The 17,361-nt window shown below is 38.6% G+C and overlaps 1 protein-coding gene across 3 annotated transcripts in view; it reads left to right on the top strand.

Moving 5' to 3' along the window:
- Window positions 1–17,361, top strand: part of GUCY1A2 (guanylate cyclase 1 soluble subunit alpha 2) — a 165,739-nt gene that overhangs the window by 87,224 nt on the left and 61,154 nt on the right. For all 3 annotated transcript variants that reach the window (XM_065048613.1, XM_065048628.1, XM_065048622.1), the window contains exon 6: window positions 15,403–15,546. In XM_065048613.1, the coding sequence (XP_064904685.1) occupies window positions 15,403–15,546 (144 nt within the window). The remainder of the gene's footprint in view (window positions 1–15,402; window positions 15,547–17,361) is intronic.

Below are 17,361 nucleotides of genomic sequence, written 5' to 3'. Positions count from 1 at the left end.
TTTTGCCTGTGTAGGCCTGCTTTCTCAGCTACTTTCCCCTCAGTTTCCTTTCCGAAATAACCCGATTTCCCTCCCTCACCCTTTAACTACTATGTGGAGTAAAGGCAGCATGTATTGTGGCTGTTTTTCGGGCCATCCATGCCGTGGCTGTATGGCTATAAGTGCTGGGTGAGTGGCTTTAAGTGTTGGCTGGGTAGTGCCAAACCAAAGAGAGCAGAACCAGGCCTGTTCCTGTAGGTGTTGGTTGCTTTGTCCTTTCTCTGCACAGTGCAGCATTTGTCCTTGAAGACATTTGTAGATTTTCCCCTAACACTAAACTTTCTGTGAAGTGCCGAGTCCCTCTTGCCATGTCTAAGCAGAGTCCTAAATGTTTTCGACAATCAAATATTGCCAGCTGCCAGAATTTCTTTGCTATATGTCTTTGTTGTCAAAATTTTAATTGGAAGTTTGTTGAGTATTTATTGAATAAGACAACGTAATTCCTAAGGTAATTTTATAGTTAGAATTCACAACTTTGTTATGTGAATTTCTGCTTTCTTTTCGGTTCCATTATTTGGCTAAACTGACATTCTGAATGGTGCCACACAAGTGCCTCAAAGTCCTTTATCAGCTTCCTTGGGGTTCTCCTTGGCTGTTATTCCTGCCAACATTGTTTCACTTACTTTACACAGAATGATGTTATTTTTTTTATGAATGATGCAGTTAGTATGTCAGATCTTAATTTTTCTTCATTATACACCTAACTCTGGGTACAGCCTTAATTTTTGCTCATTGAAAAAGAGAGACTAAAAAAGGGTGGGAAGCGTGGACTGTTCTGTGGTCATTCGAGACTGACACACCAGTTCTGAAAAATGCTTTTTATATTGAGGTTGTGAGACAATGCTTTTAGGAACCCAATTTTAAGTTCACATTTTCTAAAAATATGACTTCACATTTTTATGCTGGTAGCTTAAGTTGCAGAAATCAGTACTCATTTTACAGAAAATACCAGTACTTTCTCAGTGCCATGACTATCCCTCCTGGAGAACTGATGTTTGTACCTATCCGTATATAAGTTCTTAAGCTTACTATCAGTGCTATAATCATTAAAGAATACTGCAATGACAGAAGTAATGAGCTTCAGACTATTCTGAAGTTTTCCAGGCTTTATGTTTCATAAATTAAAAACCATAGTCTCCACGTTTTCATGTAAAATCTATGGCCACTATTTTTGTCTTTTTTCCATCACTTCTTCAGTTTTAAACTTTTAAGTTCAGTGCAACTACACAACCATTTCGAGAAGGTTTCAAATTCTTTAAGCTTCAGTTTAGGCATCTGCATAATGAAGATTATTATGAAATATAATTAAAATCTGTAAACACTACTGATACCCTTATATGGGCAATATGGTTTACATAAAATACCGTTAATATAGATTTTTTAAGATGAATAGGTACAGCTTTGGGGATTACTGGTGTACAAGGTGTGGCTTCTTCCTGTTAGTGTAAAATCAGTGGGTTTCAAATGTGTAATAGAAGAAAATGGGTAACAAAAGAAAATTTCTGGTACCCAGAAGCTGTCTCTCTCCATGATGCCACCCAGCCTGGTAGACCTGCCCTTCAGCACACTGCTCTGTTCAGGTCCCACCACAATGGGCTACCGAACCTTGTTCCTTTCCTTGCTCTGAGCAGGGTATAGCACTGACATTCTCCTTCAACTCTGGCTGTGTGTGGACTTACTTGCTGGCACACAGGTGTGTCACTTGAGTATGAAGTCAGGGCAAAGCTGGGGCACCTGTCTTTTTTGGGAACTCAGAGGTGTTCTTGGGTTAAATGAAAAAAAAAGGAACACAAAAGATTCCTTGGATTTTCCCTGCAGATCTGCAGTATCACTGCCCAAGAGCTCCAGAATATTTTAAGACTTGCCATTACTTCAAGCATGTATTTTTCTGCAGCCTTGTGGAGGATTTACACTTCTAGTCTTTAGGGAGATGTGCAAATGAAGCAAACAGACATGCAGACTCCAGAAGAGTTAGTCTTTACTTTATAAACATACAGACCTGAACAAAGCACTAAAACATCTGTGCATGTTCGCCTGCTTTAGCCAATTAAACACCCAAGAATCCTCTAAATAGTCTAAGAGTTCTGTGTCTGTATATAATTTCTTCTTCAGCAATACTTTGCTTGTATGTATTTCCTTCTCTTTTTTTGTCTCTCTCCTTCCATTTTTCTCCTATATGAAAATCACACACATGTTTAGAAGTGTTCCCTCCATTTCTCTCAAGCTGCTTGGGAGCCTTAGAGCCAACGTCCAACTTGTCCTGGGAGTGCTTCCCAAGTCCTCAGTTTCTGTGTGTGAACCCGAGCCATATCCTGACTTTTTATTTGGACAGGAGTCAGAAGGGTGCTGTGTTTTGTAAAACCCACCATTAATACTTGAATCCCTTGTTTCTTCTGTCAAGTTTTTCCACTTTCTAAATTTTAGTCCCTCTGAGGGACTGGAGAAAATTGATTTCACTTTCCATCAGCCTAGGCTATTTCCATTTAAACAACCTGGTATTGTGTCAGATCGAGAGGGTACAAAGCACACCCGTAACAACATACATCTGACTCTTCATATATGTGAGCAGTGCCAAGATGCTGCAGTTTCATTTATGCAAATAACGTTTGTAACTATACCTCAATTTCTTAAATATTTTAAATGAATATGGAGGATACTTACATAATTTAAGAGAAACTAGCTAATGTGTGAATTTCAAGACAGATAAATTAAAGCTTATGTAACCTTGAAGAAGATGTTGTTATTCAGGAGTAGTTTCAATACCAGGAATACCTATAGCAAATAAAGCCCACTCTTACATCTGGAGAAGAGCAGTCACATTAAACTGAAATGTGTGTCTTAATGCATAACATTAACCATGTTATGCATGGTTATTTTAATATTTGCTTATTTTGTTAAACAGATCTTTACTTTGACATTTCAACTACCTCACATAAGGCAGAATGCCAGCCAGGCCATTTTCTATTAATCACAATTATTTAGTGTGATTTTTTCAATTTCATACTTGCGTACAGAAGAGAGAAATAATTTATTCACTGTGGCTCCTGTATTCCACAACTGTTGTGTGCAAACCTGATGCTGACATAATGTAAACTGTAAGTCTTCTAGCATATCTCTATTTTAACTAGCAAAAAAAAAAACCCTTTAAAATACTAGATAATAATTCTACACAACAAATAGTATTCCTCTCTTTTTCTGTTGTAAAGAAAACAGCACTCTGAATTAAAGTGTAGATGAAAGAGTTCCTCCATATGTTGGATAATGAAAGATTTCTGCTTAAGTCTGCTAAGTAGGTACTATAGAAAGAGTTTGAATACAGCTCTTCCTGCAAAATGCTCCTAAACATGCCGGCATGTAGCATCATTAAACTCACTAAAAATAAAATGCCCTCAGGCCCGGTAAAAGCAATTGCTTCATAATTAGGCTCTCGGGAAAGGAGCTGCGTTTTACAGTAAGACATTTCATTTAAAAAATGAGCTTCACTTCTGAATTTCATAGGTGGACATTCGGAATCCATTCCTGCTCATGTGGGAGGGGTTTTCTGTACACTGAACTATGTCCAGAAGCAGAATGCAGTGCCATAAAAGCATTGCAGAGTTACCTTGAAAGTTAGGCACAAGATTTCACTGCTTAGGAGTTAATTTTGCAAAGCTGAGAAACAGAAGCTAAGAGAACCAAACACTAAGGTAGAAACCAAAGGAGATTCTTGGGTCCATTTAAAGACAGTCTTATTCTCAAATTCTATCCTGAGAAATTTTAAAATCTTTAAAACCAGGAGTTTTTTTATATTATCCCAGAGATTTTGGGAATCTATTAATATTGTTGTAACCAACATGTAGAATTATTTTCAGAAAAAAACCCAGACTTAAGTATTTTAAGCTGACAGATGTTGTTAAGCTTCACAGTGTTGCACAATTCAACTGTGTTTCAAAGCTTTTCTGCCAAATGTATGCAGTGGAAAACATATGGAATACTTCAAAATCTAAAGAGAGCTGGGCTTTATTTTGTATTCACACAACATCAAGAAAACAAATAGGTTTTGATTAATTTGAAAAAAGTCAGTATTCACTCTTTGTGACATAGACAGAAATGTGTATCTAGAAGCTAGCTCAGGATCGAGTATACTTAAACCGTGTTCAGAGGAGGCTTTTCTGAACTGCACTTACACCACCCCCAGAGAAAGAGCACACCCCCACCTCTCAGTGGAATAACCCATCTAGTTTCTCTCCAGTGTGTTTCTTTGACCTTCCTTTCCTTAGAATCTTTATTTTAGATTAAATGAATTGTTCAAGTCTTTCTACCATAAACTGCCCAAAATATTTCACATCTGCCCTCCCTCCACTTAGTGATTAATAACATCCCTGACCTGCATGCCAAAGTATGCACGCCAAGATGCAGGATTTTTTGAGCTAAAGAGGATCTTGCTCTTGTGCTGACAAACAGTATCTTAGCACTAGCAGTAAATGCACTCACACAATCTTTTTCTTGTTTTGGGGCACTTCATAGGAGCAGCAATGTGCATGCTGTAGATCATTTTCAACAGCATGGGGCGAGTCAGACATGAGAAGATAACAGCTTGCTTAGAGTCTTCTGAGAGTTTCACAAATTAAGCCTTCCCAGTCTGTGGCCATCGTGGCCCACGTAAACCTGCTTTTCAGCCAGTTCTCAGAAAAGGGTACTGATGACAACATGGCATGGATCTTGCCTATCAAATGACAGTCTAGGCATGAAAGCAGGCAATTAAGCAAAAATTTGGGTCCTGCTGGGTAGATGGGTAAAAAAAGGTTGTTTCCAGAATTCAGGATGGAATACCTCATGCCCTGGAAGTAGATTTTTCTCTTTAGTGACTATAGAAAGAGTATACATGAGTAGCTTAGTTTCTGTGCAACTGACACAGGGTAGCGCGAGTCCTGTCCTGAATGACAATGTTGTAAGATTATTACTGATTTGCAGATATATATTTAGAGAAAGATTTGGGCAGAAGCAATTGTGGGAGATGTCAATGACTTCTTGAGGTAGAGTATGGATATTAAGTAAATTGTTCCCTGTGATGACTGCTGACATTGCTGACTTAAAATAAAACTAGAATGGAGAGAATCTCCCCTTCAGTCTTTGCCCCATACCAGTTAAAAAAAGTATCCTGTTTGCTACTGAGCTAGAAGTCATAGACAGGAATAATGAAGCCCAAATTATAAGTCTGAAGCACCACTTTGCCATATGCCATGGCCTTTTCCTAATTTTCTGCTGTTAAACTTGGGGCAAAAAACAGATGAAAGAAAAGCCCATTGGGAGATACTAATAACTTCAAAGATTTCTTATAGAGTTATACTTGTAAGAATTTCGTCTTAGGGCTGAATTTTGCTGTATTCATTTGAAGGAACTTCATATTCATGTTCTGAGCCTGGATTAATCTCTAAGAGCGAAAAAGAAACTGACCTATGGAGTATAGAAAGATTTTTGACCAGTTCATCTTTCCATCTAGAGATCAGGTTTCCTGAAGGACTGTTTGATTTCCCAGAACTTGCCTCTCCTACTTCTAAAATTCACCTGCCTCTGTGACCTCCCATGTTCAGTCTGCCTTTCTGCCTCTCCACACAGTCTTGTTAATTCTTTCTCTTCTGTACAGACAGAGGTGAATCTATGCTATTTATATCATAGAACTAGTCATCTAGACTACCCTCAGAATCAACAGAGAAAAGTATGATTTCATAGGGTAAGTGTAAAACTTTTTTAGTGTAACGTTCATCTTTTCCTGAAGGAGATGCTTAGCATAGGTCAGATGACTGCTGGAGTTCCCGTTTCAGTTCATTGATTGTGAAAGAGAATTGAGGTGTCTCTGGTTAGGGGAACTAAACCTCACCCACATAGTATACATCTTATCCATTTGCTGCCTGAGTGGTTGAAATACTGCTTCTTCCCTGCTTGTGTTACTTTTCATGTGCTTTATTTTTACAGTAATTTAATCAACTTATATAGGTTAATTCAATGTTATGTTGTTTAATGCATATAGTGTATTTTTCTTGTATAAAATGAAGTTTCACCGTATTTGAATTTCTCTCATACAATCAGCATCAACCCAAGTTATTTGTTTCCTAATTTAATTGCTTTTTGTTTTATGGGCATTGGAATAACTCCCACCATCACTGAGCATGAATACTGCACTGTCTTTCAATAAGGTCCCTTAGAATACTGATTAATTCAAAGCTTGACTTTCCATGGCTATTGCAAATGGTTATGATTATTGTCATCCAAAAAACTATGTATCGCTCACTCCCATTGAAATGTTCAGTAACATGTAGGATTGACTGTAAGAGGCAATTGAGTATTCAGGGGTCCTCAACATTAGTGCTGATTCTGTTCACTTTTGGCTAAGAAGAGAAATGTTAACAGCATTTCATCAGCCAAGGAAACTGAGGTGGTAATTTTTCTGATGATCACTGGAGAAAGATAAAGTCTGACATTCTGGCAGACACTAATCTGCCGGGCGATCACCAGGGAAAATGTAGTGTTGCAGCCACAAACAATGCAGCTCCGTGGCTCAACTGAGCAGTAAAGTTATCTGTAATAAAATACACGAAAAAAATGATTATTTTCAAAAATTGCTTCCTTTCTGCCTCCTCTCCTCTCCTCTCCTCTCCTCTCCTCTCCTCTCCTCTCCTCTCCTCTCCTCTCCTCTCCTCTCCTCTCCTCTCCTCTCCTCTCCTCTCCTCTCCTCTCCTCTCCTCTCCTCTCCTCTCCTCTCCTCTCCTCTCCTCTCCTCTCCTCTCCTCTCCTCTCCTCTCCTCTCCTCTCCTCTCCTCTCCTCTCCTCTCCTCTCCTCCATAGGAATATAGGTCACAAATCAGAAAAAGAGAAAATATTTCATTATTACCAATGGAGGAAAAATAATAATTTTTAAATTTGATATTAGTATTCCTTGGGCAGTTTAAATATTACATCATAAAAAGTTCAGAAAGTGTGGATAATATTCAGCTTTAATTTTTCCAGTGTAATTTGTGTAGCATGTTTTTCTTCTTGGGATGAAAAGACACAGAATTAAAGTGAAGAGTCTGTGACTCAATTATCTAAATGCCAGGGGAGACAGAAAACATTTGGACAACTGAAATTTCAGATAATTATCAATATAGCTAATACATATATTGGGGGACTGTGTGTACCATGTAGTTAAAGTTTGTATTACAGTAGCAACTGCCTTAACTAGTGCATTATAATGGTCCATGTTGAATGTGGGTACTTGAATAAGTACAAGAAGCCAGATGAGCTACTTATGAAATGTCAGGTACATATGGCAGACTTCTTTCTAGCATTTTCATTTTGAGATTTATGCCCTAAAATACAAGGATTATGTTCTTTATCACTGTATTTGCTGAAGCATCTATTAAAATCCTCACTGTCTGGAGAACTGCTCTTTAAAATACTTGAAAAAATCTTTTTATCAGAGAAAGATCTTGTAGTCAATAAATTTCACAGGCTTCCTGTTTTCCTAATCCATACGGACGCCGATATCATTGTTGTCTCTTCTCCTCCCACACTGCACCACTGTGAAGAGCCCACCTGTGTTTCCTTGAGGACATCCCATGGGCACTGGGGGTGCTCTTAGGTCCCCCCAGAGCCACCTCTGCTGGAGGCTGAACAAGCCCAGCTTCCCCAGCCTCTCCTCACAGGGCAGGTGCTCCGTCTCTCCCACCATCTTGTTGGCCCCTCACTGAGCTGGATCCTGTTTTTCAATCTCTGTCTTGTACTGAGGGGCCCAAAACTGGAGGCAGTATCCTGGTGTGGTCTGAGTGCTGGGTAGGGGTGACAGCCACTTCCCCCAATCTCTGTTTGTACAGCCCAGGCTATCATTGGCCACCTTTGCTCCCAGGACTCGCTCTTGGCCCATGTGCCACTTGCTGCGTACCAGGACCCCCAGGGTCTTTCCCCCACAGCTGCTTTTCAGGAAGTTGGCCCCAGGCTGTACCCATTCCAAGGAAATTCCTTCCCAGGGACAGGACTTTGCACATGTCCTTGTTGAATTTCAACCTATTCATCCTGCCTGTCCAGGCAGGATGGCAGCCCTGCCCTGGAAAAAAGTGACTGGGCCCCCCAGTTTGGTATCAACTGTAGGTTGATGACAGTGCAAACAATGGTATTATCAGGGAAAGAAGCACAGCCTTTGTCAGAAAAATCAAATATATTTACTTAGTAAAATTCTAGACAGTGTTTTAACATATTGTATTTTGAAAGGTGTTCACTAATCAGTACACATTGCATGCACCTAGAACACTGTGTCTATATTTGGGTAGGAGAGAAGAAGCATGAACTGGCAACAGGTGAAAGAGAGGCAGGTATTCTGAGATGGAGAATAATGATCTTCTGTGCAGGGGAAAAAAACCTCACCCAAAGTGAAAAAGTTAGTTTTCTCAGTAAGAAAAGTTAAGTGAGGAAGATGAAGAGCATTAAACTGTGATTAACTAAGCCATTACCCGCTTCCCTGCTGCTTACTTGTCTTTTTTTCACTCTCGGGCTCTGTAAGAGCAAACATATCATTGCAACTCCCATTTGTTATAATTTCAATATAAAATGAAATTTTATAGAATATCTCCCAGCAGCAGGAGAGTTTCAGGCTATTGGCAGATTACTCATAAGTGATAAGAAACAGTTTAGTAACAAGCCTCTCTTCAGCTAAATATAGCATATACACTTTATATACTGTGGCTGTAAACAGGGTGTGGAGCATAGAGAAACTGTTTAATATTCCAAGTTTTTCTGCCAACTTAAAATTACATTTATTATGAACACATACTTACTTAAGCGGAAATAAATATTTCTGGTGATTAAAATAACAGAAATATGTGAGACCACAAGCCAGATTTGATGCATGTGGAAACTCAACTGAATTAGAAGAAATATCTGTTACTCTTTAAAAAGAGGGTAAGAAAACAAGACATGAAAAAGTCTGAAGAATATGTTTAGTTACTCTGTCTAGAGTCTGTGTGTGTCATACAGTTAAATGTAGTAGTAGTTACATTTATGCAGTCCTAAAATTACATTCGGCCCTTTGAAGGCAACCACGAGGTTGACGTGACCCCCGGTAAAAATGAGTTTGACACCCCTGGTCTTCAGAGTGTTTCAAAAAGATGGACCCAATTTCAAAGTAATAGTAATTTCGAATTGGGTCCATCTTTTTGAAAACCCTGTACATATGCTACTAGAATAGACAAAAAAACTTTGAAGACCATAATATATTTTTCCTTATACATGTACCATTGAAATGTTTTATTTTCTCAAGGAAGAGCATCCTTGAGCAAAGGATGGTTATGCAATACTTCTGTATTTACTTTCCAAACTAATCCTGTATTTACTTGATCACCTGTGTATAACATTGAGGTATTCAGGAGTGTCCTGTAGTTCTGCATCCTGAATGGCACTCTGATTTTTTTCCAGTACCTTGTGAGGGGAAAAAAAAAGTCTTTTCTTCCTGTATATAGATATATATCAGGAAGGTGCTGAAGGATGAATGTCCATTGAATGGATTTGGCTTGAGAAGGGCTCCATTAGCAGTTAGTTTTAACTCAGCAGGACAGCCAACTCAAACTAAAATCACTTGTGAAACCTGCATTAAGGGCTTTTATTTATGGATGACACTTTGAGTTAGAGATAATACTTCAACTGTGTTTATCTCTATCTCTATAGTGAAGGCGATCCAACTTTTTACTTCCAATTTATTTATTTATTTTGCAAAAAAGCATTAAGGAGCCCATAGAGACAGTGGCATAGATTATTTTAGGGTGAATGAATACTAAATGTTATAACTCTTAGGAGTGAGGTAATAAAAAGCTATGCAGCCCTGTGAGTATTTTGGAGTTGGGAACAATGTTCCACGAGTACCCTTCAGAGGAAGGTGAAGGATCTACAAGGGACATGCTGTTAAGTGTAGACTTTTTTCTTGGAAGAAGACAGCAATTTTTGAATTTTCTGACCCAGTTTTTTGGTGCGTATTTAGTTTCGATCATAAGGAAACAAGCCTTCTTGTTATGAGTATAATTGAACCTAGTAAAAAAGGCACACAGACTTATTTACGGCTCTTATGTGAAAAAAAAAAATAATGAGTACTCCACTGTAACAGTTATAATACAAATTTTCTGTTAGGCTTCTATAGGAAACCTGCTGAGAAAGACAGGACCAAAACTAGAGCCGGCTCTCCCTCTAACTACTTCATTCAGTGGATTTAATATTTCTGATTGCTGTAGGAATTTCAGATTAGAATTGCCACAGGAGTGACCCCTGTTATTAAATTTTTTATTTCCAAGCTGTGCTTTGAAAAAGGTGTTAGTGAGATTCCTCAGACTGTCGGGATTTCTGAATATTTTAGATGAAAAACTAAAATTTGCAGGTTTCACTTACAAAATGGTATTTCCTTCTGTGTGTGTAACCTTGTGATATGAAGTGTGACACCTCAGTTCCTTCATTACTTCTAGGAGCTCATACATGTAATGCCTGGTGCATATTAATGCGTTCGAGAGGAAGAGTACAGAAGCAAGGATGTTACTTCAATGCACCACATTTTCCCTTCTGAACTGTCACTGAATCAACGTCCTGAATTTATACCCAGGGAACATCATTCAGCTACAACTTCCAGTTTCTCAGTTAAGTAACATAACACAATATAAGATTTAGCTACTGGTAGTTAGAAGAGACCTGTTGGAGCTGCCAGGAGAACAATTTATTAACTTCTGTTCTCTGGACACATGAGAATCCGAGAAATGACAATTCTGTCTACTGGGCTAACAGATTCATGTACAAGCCATATTCTGCCTAAAAATGGTATGAATTAAGAATAAGTGACTATAAGACAATTACTACAGAGCTCAACTTCTATAAAAAGTAGTGTTCATGTCTAAACCAGACATACGGTATCTACCGAGGACTAACAGGAGCTGAGTACGTAGAAAATAACTTCCCAAAAGTAAAACAGATTTGTTTGCTTCCTGCTGCAAGTCTTATGCATTGTCATTCTGCAACGTTCTGCAGTTTCAGGATATCTACCAAGAAGCTTTTCCTGAATTGCAGAGTACATACAACTACTTCAGTTAATTGTAAATCTTAATCTTTGATTTGTTGAGTCCCTGACTGAAAATCTTTTGGACATTTCCAATGACTTGATGCAGAGTTATAGTAGGCTTTAGAAAAGGCCTTTTTATGGCTTTGTAAGTAGCTGCAATGATTCCTGGCTTCTTTTTTAATTAAGAATAAAAATTATATCCTACATTTTTTATAGATTGGTCTCATTTTGAAATCTAAGTTCAAGCTCACTTCTCTTCTATAGTGCTATATATTAATTCCCAATTAATGAAGGCTCTAGGGAAGCTTTTCACAGTGAATGTAAATCAGTCAAAAGGAATGAAAATTAGGTAAGAGTAGGTCAGGCTATTAGTGAGTGGCTACTAATATTAAAAGCAGTAAGAAGGGATTATTCAACTAGAACAAAAATGTACTAAATCTTAATAAAGGTAGAACTTTCAATTATATGCAAGAATGGCTGAAATATCCAAAACATAATACATTCTATTTTTTGAAAGAAGCAGGATAAGGTACTCCAATCTTATAGTGATAGTAAAATACCTTTTCCTGCATATGTATCTAGGAAGGAATATGAAATCTACTACTAATAGTACACTCTAATAGTGACATTACAAAGTCAAAAACTCTGATTATCACATGGTAGAGATCTCCTCTGGAGTTTCATTACTGTGTATCATCATCTTGAAGAGCATCAAACAGATCTGAGTGCTGCTATATTTAGCCACCTTGAATAGTACCTTCCTTTTCTCTTCATTCTGTTGACATTTACTTGAATATTTATGGAGTGAGTTGCTCTGTGGTGTGCACAGTGATTTCAGGATTTGCCCAGCGATAGACTGGCGTGAGCTATAAGCAGTGCTTTGTTTGTCTGGTCCAATTCCCGCTTCTCAGTCGAGCCAAGAGAAATCCCATTCTTCCTTGTGCACATCTGACTCATTGATGGGCCCAGCCTGGAATTTTGAAGTGTGATGTTTCACTGTCATTGCAGTTTCTATTTTAATGTCCTCATATTACCTTGTGCAGTTCAACAAGGCCAAGTGCAAGGTCCTGCACCTGCGTCAGGGTAATTCCCAATATTTATACAGGCTGTGGGATGAATGGATTGAGAACAGCCCTGCAGAGAAGGACTTATGGATACTGGCAGATGAAAAATCCAACATCAGCTGTCAATGTGCACCTATAGTGCAGCAAGCCATCCATATTCTGGGCTGCATCTAAAGAAGTGTCAAGGGAGGTGATTCTGTCCTTCCACTCCACTCTGATGAGACCCCACCTGGAGTTCTGTGTCCAGCTCTGGGATCCCCAGCACAAGACAGACATGGACCTGTTGGAGGGGGGCCAGAGGAGGCCACAAAAATGATCAGAGGGCTGGAACAGCTCTGCTGTGAGGACAAGCTGAGAGCTGGGACTGTTAAACCTAAAGAGGAGAAGGCTCTGGGGAGATATTATTGTGGCATTTCAGTATACAAAGGGGACATATAAGATAGACTGAGAGAGACATTTTACCAAGACATGTAGTTATGGGTCAAGGGGCAATGGTTATAAACTGAAGAACAGTAGATTTAGACTGGATATAAAGAAGAATTTTTTTTACAATGAAGGTGAGAACACGCTGCCCAGAGAAGCTGTGGATGCCCCATATCTGGAAGTGTTCAAGGCCAGGTTGAAGGGGGCTTTGAGCAACCTGGTCTAATGGTAGGTGTCTCTGCCTGTGGCAGACGAGTTGGAATTAGATAATCTTTAAGGTCCCTTCCAACCAAAACCATTCCATGATTCTATGACTCCATATGAGAGGACCAATTCAAAGTCCCGTGAACAATGAGAATTATAAGAACTTTTGGAGGTTTTTTTAAAAAAAGGAGTTGGGGGAAAAAAACCCACATATAATCAGAAAATTGGTCAAATCTGATTTTGAAGGAAGACTGAACCAAAGTTAAAGTTTGGTGGAGATACTCTGCATGGAAATTTCAGCTAAAATGCATATTTGGTGAAAATCTTAGTAGTGGCTGAAAACAGGGTCACAGAATGGTAAATCATTAGAGAACCATATCAGTACTCATCACATCCAGTTTCAACCACCATGTCAGTCTCAAAAATCTTAATCATTTGTCTTGTTCTCCAGTATTACTGTCAGAGGAACTTGATAGGGACAAGCACTTTAAAGAGTATCCTACAATGAAATTATTATCATTTTTATTTTCAGAGCAAGATTAATATGAGGCAGCTTCAGTCCCATTTTTGTGGTAGTACACAGATACGTACAATGCAACTCTGATGATGCTTCTTGTTCAGTCAGTGCAATTTAACCGTTATCTTGGTTTGTACAGCTATGAAAATTTCCAAAGAAGCTAACAAAATAAGTAGGTTTGCCTGAACATTGCAGGAGCAGTATATGGCCCCAGATCTGTACTTGCTTACAGTGGTGTAATGCAACTAACTTTAATGGAGAAGTCATTCTGAAATTAAATCATTCAAGAAAGAGCAGAATTTGTATTTCATTTTTGTATTTGACATCATAGACCCCTTTATTCAAACTGGTTATATTCACCCACAATTTTGAAGAATGACAATGTGCAGTTATTTGTATTTCTGCTATTTCTTCCTTCTGATGTAGGGATTTTTTTACCATCTATTCCTTAGCCATCCAGAGTGCCTTTTAAACTTCTGATACTTTTTCTCACTTTGCTCCTGTATTTTCTTCCCTACTTCCTATATTTTTCACCAGCCATTAGGATATACTTGCCCATACATTTGTCTTTGGAAAGACAACTTCCTAAGCTGCAGGGAGTTGGCAGTCTCTGCTTCTTGTGGACAGAGATCCTGAGATATGGCTTGGGTAAAACATGCAGGCAATATTGATTGCTCCTACATGATTTTTCTACATAGAGCTACTATTAGGAGCTTCTAAAGGTGATGAAGGAGCTCTGCCAGCTGTGTCAGCTCCCAGCTTATGAGAAAGCCTCAGCTTCTTAGATATGTCCTCCTCTGCTATCAGCAGGAAAGGCTAAGGTGCCAAATTTAGCAATGGGCTTATAGCAGCTCCTGTAAGTTTAATGGTGGGAAGTATTTGCTTATACTGCTGTTCTAGATTCATGCTCTGGGTACATATACATGTAACTTTTACTTTTTGAGGTGGTATTTCCAGTTCTGTTTCTCAGGACTGGAAATTAACCTGAGAAGGTCCAGGTCTACTAGTATTAGTAGAATTCCTGCAGAGAGAAGAATAGGGTATGTTTATTCCCTGAATAACTCCTTGCTCAGTGCATGCTTTCTTCTTACTCTAGCCTTTGCTGAAGCCTTGTCTGGAATTCTGGTAGTATTGTGGGCAGGGTGAAAGCCAGATTAGTTATGTAGCAAAAACCAAACTAATCCTTGAGGGCTGAGTCTGCTTGTGCATGTGTTAATGGACTGTGTGCAGAGCACGTGTTAAGTGTGTGGGCAAGCAGACTGCAAAACACAATGCTGTCAATAAAGCTGAGAACTTGAGGGCTTCAGTGTTTCTCAGGCTGCCTTTATCCAGAGCCAGAGGGCTTCTGTAATTTCTTTCGTTCCTGCTTCCTCTCAAGGGACAACTTTCTTTAAAGAAAATCATGGATAAGAGAGAGGCAAGGCCTGTCTGAAAAGACCAGAGGGATCAGTCTGCTGAACTTGGTGCCTGAAGGTAGTGGATTCACAGTCAGGTAGCCTGCATAGTACAGAGAGGCAACAGTTCTTATTTGAAAATATCAGAGACAGGTGCAGTGAAAAGTCTGTAGCAATGGCATCTATTTGTAAATTATCCCTATACCAGGAAGAGCTACCTGATAATGATAAATTATAGATTCTTCACTGTGTTTTATGGTGATGCTTTGCTTTTTCTAATGCTCTTCCTGATATACCTTTCTAGCAGAGCAAATAATAATTATGATTTATAATCGTGTAGCACTTATTCTTACCCAACAGCAAACTCAGCCGGGATAGCATCAAAGCAAGCTGTAAGCAATTTCTCTTATAGGAAAATAGAGTTTTCTGTATTACTGCTATGGGAAAATGTTGTCATCCCTCATCTGACGGCATAAACTGTCCTAGATATAATGATCTTCTTTGATTGTAATGGTGATGAACCACTATGCAATCGCATGTCAGGTTTTGACTGCACCTGTTTGCAAACTCAGGTAATTATGCTCCGTTGTCTAATTGCTTATTTTATGGATGTTTTGCTCACATGCTTTAAGCAATGCTATTTGATTGCAGATAACTAATGGTAGGGTTCTCTTATCATCATCATACTTTAACATTTGATTTATCTCATTGCTGCAGGTGGAAACAATAGGTGATGCGTACTGCGTTGCAGCAGGACTCCATAAGAAAAGCCTTAGTCATGCTAAAGCCATTGCCCTGATGGCACTGAAGATGATGGAGCTTTCAGAAGAGGTTCTAACTCCAGATGGCAGCCCTATTAAGGTAACCCATTTGCTCTTTATTGTCAGCTAGTCAGTAGTACATGGACCTGGTTAATTCCATTGTGTTCTGTCAGTAGAAATCTGTTTAATGCTAGGAGAATTTAAAATTGCATCAATATATCAGTCTTTTTTATGGACTGATTTATTTCACTGGTGCCCATCAACAGTCATGTAAACTGTGCCTTACTTTAGTAAGCACAGTAGACCACACAGACCAGCTGTCACCTTGTCGGATGCATTGAATGCCTATTTGTGACTGGAGGGCACTAAATGCACTCCTGGAGCCTTTCTTCCAACTCAGTTTAGTGTGAGAAGACAATTCACATGATCCAGGTTTGTCCCATGCTACAAAGCACAGTACGTGGTGGCAATAGGGAAATTCACTTTGGGAGCAGGCTCCTGATCTAATCTTCAGCACTAGTGCAGAGGCACTCAAAAAGGTCTGTGGCTCTAACAGGCCACATGCTGCTTTTCTAAATAGTTGGTGACCTGTATAGAAGAAGAATGTGTAGACTGCCTGTTTTTTCTGAGTGTTTATGTGCTTCCTTCCCACGCTACTCCAGTTCCTTCTCCTAGATTGGCACAGGAGTTAGCAGGAGGCAGAAAACCACGTGTCCTTTTGTACCATTTTAAAGTTCCACTGCTGTTCGGTTTCTCTTGATCTTATACCAACCTTGTAGCATTTGGAATTGGTAGCATTTAGGTAGGAGATGGAGATTCAGCAGGGAAGAAAAACCATGGAGTTATATGTGTGCCATTCTTTTTCAAGGGTCAGATTACGCGTTGTTTTCATTATGTGTGCTCACTCCTGTTTCTTGTTAAATTTTTCTTGCCATAATCCAGACCTTTTGTTTTCAAAGCAAATGGGTGTATTATGTAGAACAATTACTCAACACTGTCTAAAGTATATAACAAAAGCCATATGTGTAGCTGGATGAGAAGGCTGGACAGACTTCCCATGGGATGATTTACATTATGGTTGAAATGCACTTTGTAAACTGCAGTTCCTCATGTCTGCTAAAAATGAGGGTGGCATCCTAAATGCTGTTTTTTTTTGTTTTTGTTTTTGTTTTTGTTTTAAATTGAAAGACTGTTTTGAAGGTCTAAAACTTGGCAGAAAGGAGTTACATTTTTTAAAAATACGTATTCAGGGAGGTTGCTGTGACGGTCCTTGAGCAATAAAATTGTATCATTCTTGAGTTCCAACTCTTCTCTATCTGTTAATTAGGTCAGATCTTGAACTATATTCCTTGAACTCTTTGTGTATGGTAAATCAAGAGAGATTTTTAAAAAGAGAGATATTTAAAAAGTCTATATATTCAAATAATAACTTTCTGAAGAAATATCTTGGACTATGGATCTTGAAGAATTTTTTTTTTAAAGCTTCATGTGGATATATATCAAACAAGGAATAAGTATTAAAAAGCAAATGTTGTCTTAAGATACCAGAAGACATAGCATTTTAAGTTTTGATATAAGGCTATTTCTAACAGGTATTGAATTAATCCTATTAAAATAGATTTTCTAGATTGTTTGATGATTGTTTCCATTGTTTCCAATGACTATAGCTGATGAATACATTCTAGCTACACTGTCGCATGCTGGGAGAGCTTTCTTCCAGATCCTCTCCATCTTTTCACTTTGAGTGATTGCTGCAATTGTAGGGAAATTTTGAACGTGCATGTTTTACTCTAAGAGTCACATTTTGTGACTGTTTTCATTACCACTCATTATTTTCCAGAAAATTCCTCAAGATTTCAGTGGCTGCATAAGAAAACCCATAAAAGAAAGACTATAAAGACACTGCAGAGGAAAT

Source organism: Columba livia, chromosome 1, assembly GCF_036013475.1.
Source record: "Columba livia isolate bColLiv1 breed racing homer chromosome 1, bColLiv1.pat.W.v2, whole genome shotgun sequence".
Classification (NCBI taxonomy): domain Eukaryota; kingdom Metazoa; phylum Chordata; class Aves; order Columbiformes; family Columbidae; genus Columba; species Columba livia.
Note: the sequence above shows the minus strand (reverse complement) of the source record. Positions and strands in the feature narration are given on the sequence as shown.